This window comes from Cupressus sempervirens, chromosome 10 (assembly GCF_028749045.1).
Source record: "Cupressus sempervirens isolate cs-2001-9-10 chromosome 10, ASM2874904v1, whole genome shotgun sequence".
Taxonomy (NCBI): Eukaryota; Viridiplantae; Streptophyta; class Pinopsida; order Cupressales; family Cupressaceae; genus Cupressus; species Cupressus sempervirens.
This window is the reverse complement of record NC_143127.1, coordinates 820,010,178-820,025,436: the sequence shown is the minus strand read 5'-3', so window position 1 is coordinate 820,025,436 and position 15,259 is coordinate 820,010,178. Positions and strand designations below refer to the sequence as shown.

General features: G+C 37.7%; 2 protein-coding genes across 2 annotated transcripts in view; both read left to right on the top strand.

Annotated features, from left to right (window-relative positions):
• The window catches only part of VIK (VH1-interacting kinase), a 142,343-nt gene that overhangs the window by 49,196 nt on the left and 77,888 nt on the right, over nucleotides 1-15,259 (top strand). The window lies entirely within an intron of this gene.
• Nucleotides 5,761-12,287, top strand: LOC149536464 (transcription factor bHLH63-like). The gene has a single exon (XM_089803800.1). It carries the CDS (start codon nucleotides 10,703-10,705, stop codon nucleotides 11,105-11,107), a length of 405 nt encoding a protein of 134 aa, XP_089659926.1. The 5' UTR covers nucleotides 5,761-10,702; the 3' UTR covers nucleotides 11,108-12,287.

Below are 15,259 nucleotides of genomic sequence, written 5' to 3'. Positions count from 1 at the left end.
TGTTCACTGTCTAAGTCCATCGCCCGATTGTATGCTTCGGTGTATGATGATGGCAGTACAATCTTCATTTTCTTCCTTAACTCTGGGTGTAGTCCTTCAATGAACCATCGCTTTTTTAGCCCATCTGTCGACTTATGTTCCATTTTATTTATTAATTCTTTTAGTTTTCTGGCATATACATGGACTGTTTCATTTTTCCCTTGCTTTGTGGTGTAGATTTCTACTACGATCTCATTGTCGTCTCGCAGCAATTGAAATTTGATGATAAACTCCTTTTTAACTCCCGCCCATGTAGTGAATTTTTGGGGGTCAATGTCGGTAAACCAATCAACTGCTACACCCCTTAGGGTTGCTGGAAATTGTCGGACCCATTCATCTGTGTCGGTTACGCCATTCGCTGTCCAAATTGTTTCGTATGTCTTACAGTGTTTGATTGGATCGGCCGTTCCATCACCATCAAACTTTGGCAATTTTTCCTTTGGTCCAGCCATTACTATTCGAGTTGAAAGTATTTGTTGTGTACCTGCACTGTTTTGCACACACACTCTATTCTGCGGACCCATGCTATTCTACACACCTGCGCTGTTTTTTACACCCGCACTGTTCTGCACACCCGCGTTGTTTTGTACACCCGTGTTGTTTTGGACAGTCGTCTTATTTCCAACAGCCGCGTTTCTTGGTGAAAAAGGGTTTTCCTCAAGTGAAGTCTGTTCCGGAAGTGTATTGCGGACGAAGAGTTCACTCCACACGCATGCTCCCTCGACACTTCGAGCCGTATGAGTTAATTCCCTTCCGTTTGGATTCTCTTCCCTCAGTGTATATAGGGTTAAGAAATTCCTCCCTTGTTTCTTCCACCAAGTTCAACCGTTGTCGAGTCTCTTCCAACAATTCCTCGGTGCTTTAGTGTTCGTCGGCAATCTACTGAAATCTCAGTCTGCGCTTGGCCTGTTGTGCCAAAATTAAAATTTCTTGTGCGGTGTGTACTTTATCTTTTTCCTTTAGCTTATTCTTATTTTTGTCAAGCTGATTCGGCATTAGTCTTCATTCCGCTGCCTTCGTTCCAAGTCCATGGGGCAACGGCGCCAAATGTTTACCGTATGGGGTAAACGGTTTATTAATGTATACAAACGATGGACAAGAACATGTAACACAATAGTACTCTTTTTATTATTCGCATATATGCCAAAGAGATTACAGAGTGCTTCCAATGATGATTACAACCATTTCGGATGGTGTACATATACCTACTCGAAGGGGTGACTCAACCCCGTCGGCCCATTCAGATATAATTAATTCTATTCCTCGGCTATATAACAATTACCGACAACATGTTAATCTACTTGTCGGCTATTTTATACAGTTACCCTTTTTACCGTCGGTGGCTTTAATTGGAACTTAAGTGAAATTACAAAAAGAGCAGTTCTCGTAATCAATTCCTCTTTTTTAAGGAATGATTTGCAAACAACTTCAACTCTCAAAGTTAACAAAACTTTTCTATTACTAGGATAATGTCGAGGGCTTGGGAGTTGACATAAGAGCAATGCCAAAGATACCAATCTACTTTATATTGGTGGAACAATTGCCGAAACCCAAAGTCTCCTACACCTAACCCGAATGAAGATTCAATAATCTAAACAAACAGTAAGACACAAAGTCTCTTACTAAATATTCACTAACTTTTAATAAAATAACTTATAACTGAAGCATAGAGTCATTTAATTAATTGATTGCAGCCACTATCAACTATAACAATCTGTCCTCTGCAGCACAAAGTCTTCAAAAGCTCAAGTTGAATGCTTAAGATATCATGAAAGAGAAACCACTAGGTGAATCAAAGATAGATTGATTTATGCAACATAAGAATACATGAAACAACCTCAAGCTTCACAACATAAAGTTTGGGAAAACTTTCCTTTTGATTCACTTCAGAAATTTTGTATCATGAAACGCAGTTTTCAATTTACAGGAAATTTCAGCATAGCCTCCTTGCATAAACAAAAGATAATATTTACAATGAAAATACTTCATGTATAGAAGAGGAGTGGACGAAAAGATGGAGAACGAAGATAAAACCCTTAACCATCTTTGAGTCCTACTTCAACTTGTTCAGTACTTGTAATCTGATTACATGCAGCTACTACATGTGAAAGTTCCGCTGCAGTTAAAACTTGTATTCATCTGACATCTAACCTGTCAACAAAAGTACACCTATCTATAAAGTAAAAAATGACCAAGTGTCTATGATACTTAGGAATTTGTCCTCAAAGAGCACCAATGAAGGTCTCAAAATTGTGAAGAGACTAGTATATTGCTGTGGGGTTTGGTGCACCTGTGTGTTGTGCAATGATTTTTTTTGAGAGCTATGCTTGCATCCTTAGAAACAACTTTTTTGTACTCTCCAATACTGCCCTGAAGATGGTTCAGTAGAACCTTATAGCTTGTTAATTTATCAACAGAGCTGAAATCAATGTTATCCACCCCAAGCTCTAGGCGAATTACTGTTGCAAACTCTGTCATAACAATGTCCTCTACAATCAGATCACCATCCTCAACTGCTATCTTGAAAATCAGCTCTTCAAAACTATTGCTGATCATGTGCTCTTGTTCTCCACACGTCCAGAGCCACTTGCACCTTTGTCAACAGTACCTTGATAACTCGTTGCTTGTTGATTATTAAATCTAAATACTCAAAGTACATATCTTGAGAGGAAATGAATTTGTACATGCACAATACTTCTAGATCAACATCTGGCACCTTCCTCCAAAATGCTTAAGTCCTCGTCCAACACCTTCAATTGCTGGTTGAATGATGTAAAGAGCTCGTTCAACTTGGTCATGGTTTCCCTGGTGTGCCTTAGTACTCTAAATGCATCTCTGATCACTTGCACGCCTTGTGACTCCAATTAGCTGCCCCATTCATCTATGGCCTTGGCCTTATGACCAAGATGCTTTGATACCTGATTGATCCTCTAGAAGAGAAAAAGAGATGGGATCAACTTGCTACAAGAGTTGTTCATCATTTTAATTGTCTTAATTAGGTGAGCATTTTCCTCTTTATGCTGATTTTTCTTCTCCTACAACTGATCATTCTTTTTGGAGAGTAATATCACATCATGTGCATCCTGTTAAAAACTGAGTCATGTCTACTTACCAAGTTCAATTTTTGTGAACTTGTAATCAGAAGTTTAAATTTCTTCTGATGGTTTATCAACTAGAGGCTCAACAACTTTAGCATACTTGAGTTCAGTCTGATCAGCTGTGATCCTAAGGATGGAGTCTTAGTTTGTATAGCCATTGGTGCTTGATTACCCTGTGAAGTTTCAGTCATGGAATGCTCAAATTGTGCCACAGAGGTATCGAGGAGTGTCACTGATAGATTGGTAAAAGAAGAAAATGCATCAAATACATTCTTTAAGCTGTCTAATTGATATCCTGAAGTGAATGCAGGAGTAGCAGAAGTAATGGGCATCATCAATGTGTCCACTAGAGGATCTATTGCGGGAGCATGCACTGTGGAAAAGGAATCCACATCCATATCAAGTGGAGGCATAGGATCCTCATGAGACACTAGAGCAGACTCTAGCAAATGTTTCTATGACAAGAGGTACCTCATAATTAGGCTCTTCCTACAACTCATCTTCACTGGCCACAATTTGGATTCTCTCTGGCTCTGTTGTGACAACTATCTTAGGTGCTTTGGCCATGGTCTTGCCCCCTTTGATAGTAAGCTTTGGAATTCCTTTTTTCTCTGAGGTGGAAGCACCACCCTTCCCTTTCCAACAATTTTTTTATTTTAGTCCGCTGAGGTGGAAGCACCATCCTTCCCTTTCCAACAATTTTTTTATTTTAGTCCACCTGGACCAGCAGAAGCGAAGTCTTTTCCTGGCTTGATTTTGATTCATCTTTAGCCTTTTCTTGTTTGCCATATGTTTTTATTGCCTAAGATAGGCTGAAATCTATTCTAGATAGATGTACTTTATTGACTAGGAAGGTGGCAGAATAGGCAAATTCTCAACAGGATGTTTACGATACTCAGGATCCAAGATATCATCATCATCCTCAACACTATCAAGAATTTGAGCCAGATTGAACTCCACAATTTGCTTTCGAGTCAGTCTGCAGTAGTCCGTCCTCGTGATCTCAACCTCAATACACATGTCGATCTAGATATCCTCAAGGTGATGAACGTGTACAAAGTTCCTCTTCATCTTATCATTCACGTCTTTATAATCGAAGTGGCTTCTAGACATGGACTTCTTCAGGTTGACCTCTTGAAAGTTCTACCTCCATGCACTTAGCCTTAGGAATGATACTAGTGGTGTATCCTCCAATCTGAGGTAGGTTTTGTGAATAAATCTCCACCCTAGGCTCGCGTAGAGTAGACTGGTATTCTTGGACACCATGAGCTGCCTTGCAAGTTCCATCAGGATGATCCTATGAGTGGGGCAGTGAGGAAGTGTACGACCCATCCCAGAAATACCCAACACTCAACTAGGTGAGATTAGAAAACTGAAGGAACAAGCAGCCATACTCATTCACTTTCTGCCAAGCTTCATTTGGCAGTGAGGAAGTATACGACACACCCCAGAAATAACCAACTCTCAACAAGGCGAGATTAGGAAACTGATGGAACAAGCAGCCTTGCTTTCTGCCAAGCTTCATGTGGAATATGCTTCTTTGAAATATCTACATTAGCACAAACTACAAGGGCAGCGTATAAGAAGCACAGTAGTATGGAATATCTACATTAGCACAAACTACAAACTGCTACAGGTATCGCATATTGGGAAAAGAGGAGAGTCAAATATAATTATTCTGCAGTAGCACAAAGACCTTGACTTATATTATAAAGGAAGGACCAAACCAGTATCTTCTGCAGTCATTGGAAGCAACGAAAGAGTCTTATTCCTTAATCAGCGTTAGAAGAGACAATTGCTTATAGCATTTTGTATACATGATCAGATGGAGGAGAGATTCCTTCAAATCCAGGGCTTACCTCAGTTGCTTCTTCCATGGGGGCACTTATAGCTGCCTGCTATTTAATGACAGTTTGCATATGTTCATATTTCAGAATTTAGAGATCAATAATCAGAGAAAAGCCTGGGAAAGAATCAGACATAGAGAAAGGTTGTTTAGATAGATATGTTGGAGAAGGAAAGGCCTTAGCTTGTGGAGCATAATGATGGTCCTATTAAATTTTACAGTGGTGGCTCTGTGGTTCGGGCATTTCAAATCTTTCTTCCTTACCAACAAGGAGAATTATGTGCACAGATTGTGTTTGACAACTAAGAAAGGTTGATATTCTGGACAAGAAATAAATAGCGAACTAATATCAGTCAGAAAAGTCATTACAAGTAGACATCATCCCTCTGAAGGAGCACAAATTGAGCTTTTCACTGACAGGCATAATATGAGATTGCGATTCATCATTCTATTACCCAGATGAATACAGCAACAATCTGCACATTGTGATAAAAGCATCATATCTTTTGTTATTTGCTATTAGAATTATAGAGAATTAAATGGTTATGTTTGCATGTAATATTATAATTTCTATCATATCAAAACCAAGAACTCTTCCTACTTTGTGGAATGAATCCCAAATAATGTGAAGTCTTCTTCCTATGAGGTTCCTCCTACGGGCCTTAAAATGACATCCATATTGATAGGAAAATCCACCTCAATCCAGGAGATGTTTAAGCACGTGAATGCCTGTATATATATAGTACCAAGATGTGCAAGATGTGATAGCTGGCAATGAAGGCAAGTATAACAATGAGGAAGAACAGGAAATGTAATCAATTCAAAATAAATGATCTTGAGATCGATCCCATCGGAAGGTATCATGGTATATATGATTTTCAGCTGGAGAAAGGGTTGTCTCCAAGGGTTTCGGGTGTCATTTAGATAAAATCTAAGATCTTGAATGGAGAAGTTTATATTGAAGATTAGAGAGGAGTATCTTGATTTCATGATGTTAACTTTCTCTGCATACGACATGGCAGGTTTGTGGATAGTAAGATGCTCTATGACATCTGCTTTAGGACACTCCAGCGTAAAACACAAAGCTTTATGGATTTGAATCAATGTGTAAATATTCTTGTAGGAAGTGATGAGTAACTTTGCGAGGATGATGTCGATGATGCCATACTCCGTGCCTTCTTAATGGCCTCCGACAGGGTGGTAGGATTGAATCCCTTTACCTAACCTTTCAGTGGTTCTGTTAGTTTGTCCATGAAGAGCACTACCTGTCTTCTTTTAGAAATGTTCGTGACCAAAACAGAGAGTTTTTGAAATTCCGCAATGTATTGGTCGACCGATCCAATTTGTCTCAGCTGTGCCAAATCTTTGAAATTGAGTTTCAGATCTTTACCATCAAATCAATTTATCAATCTCTCAGTAAATTCCACGAGTATTTATTTGATCATGCCCCAGTGTGATGGTGCCGTGATGCCACTATTCATGTGCAACTCCCTCCAAGTGCAACGCCACAAATTTAATTGCTTCTTCTTCTGGCATGAGATTTAGCTAGAAGTAAGTTTGGCCTTCATTACCCATGCTTGCACAGATATTGATCTGGATCCATCAAATGGAGACAAATTTACTTAACTTCCTTCTGAGATCATCATTAAAATATCCTCTGTTTCTGCCCCCCCGAATATCTCATTCTCAGATCTACATAATCTTTGTAGGATATATCTTCCTCAAAATTCACATTCTTCCAATCTTCCCTTAGTTGTTCTTGCATTTCTTCAAAGGTTGGTTGTTTCCCTCTATGTGGTGCCTCTGTTTGTGGGGGAAAAGACGGCATGGAAGGTCAAGAGCGTGCTGGATGAGGGTTTGTTTTACCCGACACCGAGTTCGTGTTGTGACCATTTTGTTCTTCGGATATTTTATTGTTTGCCAACTTCTTGAGAGTCTCTTCCATGAATCACTGAGTATCATTGATCTATGCCTAATTCGTGGCAAGTTCTCTCAGTAGTGCCACGAGTACAATAGCTGTGGGTTTCGGTTCGACAGCCATTCTATCAACGAAATGGGTTTATCTTCTCTTCCGGCTATAAACTCTCATTCACTGTCCACAAGCTGGTAGGATCGAAGCTCTCATACCACTGTAATGTTTCAACCCCAGAGAAAACAAAACTTCCACTATATCCTAATTCCGTTCTTGTCAAGTAGTTGGAGGATGTGGTATGAAGAGGGTATGATAACTAATATGGCTGTACACAGTAATGGTATTAGTCATACGATGCAACTGAGCTAGCCGTACAGTGTCTAGGATGAGGCCGTACAGGAGTAGAATGCTGGCCGTATGGTATCTGGGTGTACGGTGAGGTAGAGGTGTTGCTGAGGCCGTACGATGTTATGACTGTACGGTGCAAGTCAAGGAAGGCCGTACGGTCAATGATTGATGGCCGTACGTAGAGTTGGGAAGTTGTACAGTGATGGAAGAGGCCAAGTTGTCAATAGTGGTAGCTGTACGATAGCAGGAAGAGTTATGTTGTACAGTGATGTAATAGGTACGATGGTCGTACACCCGACTGACCGTATGGTAGCATAGGGAGACAATATCTATGGTGGAATAGGAATACAATGTAGTATAGGATGGAGACCAAGTTGATGGGTAGTGTACGGATGGAGGGGAAGTATCTAGTAATGCCACTATAAACTTCAAGATCACAATTTCATCAAATAGAACCAAACATTAATGGGAATTGAAACACAAACAACCTTCAATTAGTATTTGCCAAAAGATGGTGCTCCGATTTGCCAGATTTGAGCAAAGTGTTATAGGCAACGGAATAGGGTGAGGGTTGAATCCCACCAAAACCGGACAAAACCAAATAGGGAAGTGTTAGAAATGGAAAAAGAAATATGGAAATAAGCAAAAAACCAGGAAAGGATCTAAGTGAGTTAATGCATGAAAAGATATTACCATAAAATAGGAGAGAGAAGGCTTCAAGCTCCAACACCATGAGACAAGATATTTGGAAAGGGGAAAGCAAAGAAAACCCCTTGTGACATTATGAGTGAGGCATGAAAAGCCTAAGAAGGAAGAGAGAGAGAGAGAAAGAGAGCAATCGCTCATACAATAGTTGAGAAGAGGAAGAAACCTCATTGTGAAATGAGAGAAGAGGGTCATCTCTTAAATAGAGATGAGAGAGAGGAGTTAGAATGTAACTCCCATGTCTATGAATGCCACCATTCATAAGTGTGTGAGGCCAAGTGTGAGATTCCTCTTAAGGAGGAATAATATAAATTACAAATTACAATATATATTTGTCCTCACATATTCCACTAGATGACAAAATAAGATGTAGTGGAAAAAGGACAAAAAAGAAATATACTAGGATACCTTGGCTTATATCCTAATATGTTATAACAATAAATAAAGGAGGTCTAACCTTGGTTTATAAACACACCAAGGAAAGATTACAACTTCTAACACCCCCCTTTAATCTTTACTTGGGGTAATTACATCAAAGGGTATTAAACCCATATTTTTACAAAAAATCTGCAACTTAATCTTCAATATGAAGTAATTTGATTGCCTTCAAGCCATATGGTACATTTGTAGATCCAAGAGAAGTACATGAGCCCTTTGAATGTGATCAAGTGGAAGCATAGACACCATCTTCATATGTGGAAAATCGAGAAGGTTCCTTGATGGATCACCTGAAAAAAAACAAAAACAAGACAACTATCCACAAGTAGAATTACATTGAATGGAGAAGTTAGTAAAAAAATGAAGTTATAATAATTTAATCAAGGAGGAACTAAGAGAGATGAGAATAAATGAATGCGTTCACCAACATGCAATGGAGTTAACATGATATCTAAAATAAGTCATAAGCTCAAAATGATCATAATATGGGTCAAAATGACCAATCTTTATGCAATAACTCTCTCATGAAAGAAACATACCAATGTACAAATGACCATAGACAAGGCCAACTAATGAAACCTGCATCAACATTGCTTCAATCACATGGATATAGACAATCCACTAATGAGTCATCCCACTACAAGTGAATGGGTCGCAACTCCATCACCTACATGACTCATGATCTAGGCAATAAAGTATGCAAAACATTATCACATTGTATATTTATCAAAGAAATATAAGAGAGTTAATAATAAATAAGTAGAACATGTGCCTCAAGCACCAAATAATTCAAGTTACAATTTTTCCAAGAATTATTGCTGATGTGGACCAAAGGAAGGGTTTATGAGGAGTAACAACATATTGCCTTCAAATAAGAAATCCATCATGGACAAGCAACATCATTGCCACGAGGAAAGATCAACAACTTTCTCAACATCCTCACATTGAGGAACAAAGTGGAACAAATGGAGGGAAACTCCATTGAAGTAAGTGCACACCAATTATAGGTTGGAGGGATACTCCACGGGCCAGATAAGGCAACTACGAGTCAGTTTAAAACTGTCGGGTCCACCGTAGTTAACCTTGATAAATTGGCTCCCGATGCAACTTACAAAAAATATCTATATAATAAAAGAATGGTATTAAACCATGAAATGCTACTATGAGCATAAAGAGATGCTATAAAAGCATAAAATTGCAACCATGTGTAGATAGATCATTAGAACATAGTAAATTCAAATCATTAAATAATGAAGGCAATAGTGTAAGATACTCATAAACTTGAATAATTGAGATAAATAAGAAGTATAATAAGTGTAAATTATTAGATATCAGTTAAAATCTCCATGCAAGGTGAACATGAGTGTGGATATAAAGGATGGGCCCACCAATAAAGACAAGAATCCTCCTAAATTATTATAAATGAGGATATTTATTTCTCAAAAATATTATCCTTAAACTTCTCCATTTTTTACTTAAAACTACGTAAAGGAGTAAGAGAGATTTAAAGTAAAATATTGCACTTGTGTTTGAGCTGTCTGACAATGAATGATAAAATACTAGAAATAGGTTGACAAAAGGCAATGAAAAAAATAAATGATGCCTCTGTCAAGAGCTAAAAAAAGAGAAAGAATCTTGCATGAAAAGACAAGAAAATGTTAACTTTGGCGCCTCTCTTAGGCTTTTGAGCTAAAAAAAGAAAAAGAATCTTGCATGAAAAGACAAGAAAACGTTACTAAAAATAATAGATTTCAGGAATAGACTGACGAATCCAAATAAAATCATAGCTAGCCAAAAAAAAACCCCTGCCATAAGTTTACTGTTTCAAAAAAACTTGTAAAAAAAACGAAAGCAAGACCCGAATCCCGATGCGAAACATGCTGCCAAATATGGTTTTTCTGCAAAAATAAAAGTGAATGTTCTAGCCTGCGCTACACCTCGTCTGGAAGATTGAACGTACTGTGGTCGTCGTCTTTTACTATGGCTCGCAAATCTATTACGATAAGAAAAAAAAACCAGAGAATCCGGAGATATTTCAAAGTTTTTGTATGAAGAAGAATGTACTCCGCATTTACAGAGTAGAAATGTACGGAACAGAGAAAAATAGGTTGGTGTGAACATATCCTTTCACTCAGCAGAACAGAGCAGAGTAACAGTGACAATTCAGTGGATTCCACTCAAAAGTCTGTAAAGGAAAGTTCAAAGGCTTCTGAGAATCAGAAACAGGACTACATTCACGTCCGAGCTAGGCGGGGTCAGGCTATCGACAGCCATAGCTTAGCTGAAAGGGTCAGAAGAGAAAAGATCAGCGAAAGGATGAAATATTTGCAGGATTTGGTGCCTAGTTGTAATAAAGTTACAGGAAAAGCTGTTATGCTTGATGAAATCATTAACTATGTACAATCTCTGCAAAGACAAGTAGAGTTCCTATCAATGAAACTAGCAGTTGTTAATCCGAGGCTGGATCTAAACATTGACAACTTCTTTGCCAAAGAGATGATGGCTCCATGTGGAAGCTTTCCTTCTCTGGGAGGGATGTCTCCTGATTTGGTACCCTTTCTTCAGTTTCACCCAATGCAGCAGCAAGAGGCTTCACTGCAAGCAGGAGTTTGCTCTGGATTCGATATACCCACAATTGTAAGCTCAGTAGATACAACTTCACTCCATAGGACAAGCACTGGAGCTATTCCTGCAGAAATGTTTGGGGATACTAATTTCTAGGTACATGTATCCTCTGCTTGGGATACCGAGCTGCAAAACGTTTTTAATACTAGTTTAGTTCAAACGGCATTGGCTAAGAATTAGGAACAGTGAAAACACAAACAGTTTCCACTGAAAGAGGTATATTCAAAGAATTGAATATCCACCACATGGTTCCAGCGGTCAATGTTAGACCGGGATAAACTGTTCCACCAATGACCCAGAGGGTACCAGGTCCGGTCATCAAGCCAGTTCCAAAAGTCATAGACTCCATTTTTTTGAAAGGTACTGTTTAACTCTGTAATTGAAGTAAGGATCAAATTCATGAATGACACTTTCATACTTGATAACAGAGAATAGACAGATGGAAAAGGCTAGGATAGCAACCAAAATGAGGATTGTGAAAGATAGAACAGAGCCGAATGCATCTCTGGCTTTCGATGTCAAAATTGATGGTGCAGTTACAGAGGCCGTCATGATTGCTATCAACAATTTATTCACAAACTATACTCTGGTCTGATCCGTGCCATTAATATCGACAATCTACGTTTTCTCGCTTTCTATATTTTATGGATTAGACAAAACAAGAGTAAAAAAAATTGATATCTAGATAGAGAAACCTTTTGGCGGCAAGCCTGCCAAAGGGGGTTAGATGAAAACTAATATAAAATAAGAAGTAACCTGCACAAATTAGAGCAAACAGAAGTTAATCAGGTTTGGCGGTAAACCAGCCAAACCCAAAAAAAATCAATTTCTTCCATCTTAAAAAGATTAAAGAAGAAATTAGTGAAATCTCTCTCAAGAGTCTCCTTCGAATCGTACCTTCATGCAAACACTCAAAACAAAGATTAACTGGCTCTGATACCATGTTAGAAATGGAAAAAGAAATATGGAAATAAGCAAAAAACCAGGAAAGGATCTAAGTGAGTTAATGCATGAAAAGATATTACCATAAAATAGGAGAGAGAAGGCTTCAAGCTCCAACACCATGAGACAAGATATTTGGAAAGGGGAAAGCAAAGAAAACCCCTTGTGACATTATGAATGAGGCATGAAAAGCCTAAGAAGGAAGAGAGAGAGAGAGAGAAAGAGAGCAATCGCTCATACAATAATTGAGAAGAGGAAGAAACCTCATTGTGAAATGAGAGAAGAGGGTCATCTCTTAAATAGAGATGAGAGAGAGGAGTTAAAATGTAACTCCCATGTCTATGAATGCCACCATTCATAAGTGTGTGAGGCCAACTGTGAGATTCCTCTTAAGGAGGAATAATATAAATTACAAATTACAATATATATTTGTCCTCACATATTCCACTAGATGACAAAATAAGATGTAGTGGAAAAAGGACAAAAAAGAAATATACTAGGATACCTTGGCTTATATCCTAATATGTTATAACAATAAATAAAGGAGGTCTAACCTTGGTTTATAAACACACCAAGGAAAGATTACAACTTCTAACAGGAAGGTCTTTCACTTTTGAAATAGCCAACGATAGAGAACTCCAACAGGAATTCGCAGTACAAAGAAATAATCCAAAATGCATACCTAAAGACTACTTACAAGTCGTGCTTAAATACCTGTCGAAAAAACTTTTTGAGGGTGTACAAAGATAGTCGATGGTGACACAAACTACGAAAACAAAACAAAAGTGGGTCTGAGATATATTAAATCAATCGACCTATTAACAATAGTTTGATAAATGATTTATTTTATAACGAGAACATTATAGCTAACTAGCTATAGGGCATCCTTTCTTGCTATCACAACACCAGTGGAGTTGGAGCTGCATGCTCTCATTCTTTTCACCCTAGCTGATAGAGCGAATTGGATTCCAGCACAATCATATGGTCAATTTATGTGTTTGAGGTTAATAGGGTATACTTGTATAAACATCCATGATGGTTACGAATAATACTTAGTACTACGAATAAAACATTGATACATTCTTACTAGGGTATGTCCCTAACCATACTTATCAAGAGCATTAATACCAATTCTTGTACTTGAAACTAAGATTTTAGAGGTTAATTCATAGTCATAAAAGAGTTGTTACTGCACCCGCCTAGACTATTTGTTTGGAAACTTTGGTGGATTGCCACGCTCCTTTGTTCCTATGTACTTCTTTCCAAGAATTATTGGAGTACTTGTTGTCTTCCCCATTCTTTCTTTGTTTATGCTCTCTTCCTCCACACATTTCAAATTTCTTGCTAATAGTCAAGGAATTTGTCAAGTAGATCATACATGACTGGTGGTACCAAAAGTTTGTCTTATACTATGCTCTCGGGAACCTCTCTCTCTGGCTTCTCTTTGCATGTGCTGGTTATCTGAAACTTCCCGAACCATTACCAGATTGTGTCACCTGATCTTCTCTTGTTATTTCTTCTTCTTCTTCTTTGCTATTTGTTACTTGTATGTGTGGTAGGAAGGGTCTTCCCGTTACTCCATCCTGCCTAGTCTACCACCTCCAGGGTCGAGCTTAGGCAATGACACCAAAATGTAGAATGGATATTAATGCAATTTACAAAAAACAATGTAACCTTGATTCAATAGTACCAATAGAGAATTCATTACTCGTACTAGGAAAACTATAATGGCAAGGAAATATTATTACTTTATCGATACCAAAACATCACGAGTACATCATTCATAATTGAAAGTTCTTATATCATAGTCGGTTGGGAAAACCAACAGATGTATCCCCTTGCTTCCTAACTACCCGTCCCAATAAAGCTTGATTAATGCTTAATACAATATTACTTTATTATATACTACAAGTACTTGCTCTCCTACCTCGAAGTGTTGGAGCATTCGCTTTGCATCTGCATAGCTTTTATGCTGATCGTTAGCTTTTTGCTAACTTTTATTTGACCAATTTTGTTATAATAGTACAAAACTTTTGCAATTGAGTTTTGTGTTTCTCTGAGATAATTAACTAGTTAATTGGCCAAGATCAATTAAACGATTGTTCCCAATTCATATAATGAATCCTTTTACTAAAGGCTTTCATCAAGTCTTTTATGTTTTTTTGGTTTGTTAGCCTATACTTGATTTTTGAGGCCTTCAAAGTCCCTTTTGTGTTTTTTGAGTGTTTGTTTAGATTGCTTTAGACTTTTTGTTTTCTTCAATCCCTTGCTTTTGGTTCTCTCTTCGATTCAATATCTCTTGGGGCTTAATCAGAGTTATTAGTCAAAAGATATCGAGGTCTAAGTGCTTAAAAATTGGGTTTTCCAAGTCCAATTGCATATTTAAAATATTGGCCGTATATTCTAATGTTGAGTTGCACTTTATAGAAAACATAACTTAAAATGACTTTATGTTATGTTTTTAAGTTACTTTAGATTTATCACTTAAGTAATTAAAGTCGTTATAGTGCACGTTATGTTATAATTTGATGTTGAGTTGCTTTTTAATTTATCACTTAAGCGACTTCATGCACTTTATGTTATAATTTGATGTTGAGATTTACTTTAATGTTTTATATTAAAACATTTAAGTGAAGTATCACTTTTTGAACATATTTACACATAATATGTAAAATATATAGTGTAAATATGTATTTGACCCCTATAAGTGATATTTTTAAATAAACATGTGTTAAATAGAAAACTTAAGTGATGCAACTCCATTCCATTTTCTTTTTGAAATGATTTACATGTAATGGATCCAAGAGAACCCAATTTTGGCTTAGACATGCAAATGCATTGCATTTTTAAAACATGCCATCACTCCTAGAGATCTCGAATTTCCAAAGAGGTGGAGTTTTGATCAAAATACATGTAGATGCATGACACTCAAATGCATGAAAACGCAACATGCAATGGGCTCTTCTAAACCCGATTTTGATCTATGGATGAGCTTTCATGTCTTTGCCTTGCACACTTTAAAGTTGCATTTGAGGTTTCTAAACCTGACTTTTGGTCTTGCATCCAAAAATGTCACATGTAAATGCATCTAGAGAACCCGATTGTGGCTTCTAACTCAAAACATGCATTTGCATTGACCTTTTTACACGTGCATTTGGGCTAGGATAACCCATTTTTGCTCTGTAGGCAAACACATGGCATGTAATAGGGTCTAGAGAACCCGGTTTTGCTCCTTGAAGAAAAATGTTTGAACTTGTGCATTGCCAATGCATCTATTAAACATGCAAAAGCCTTCTCTAAACCCGT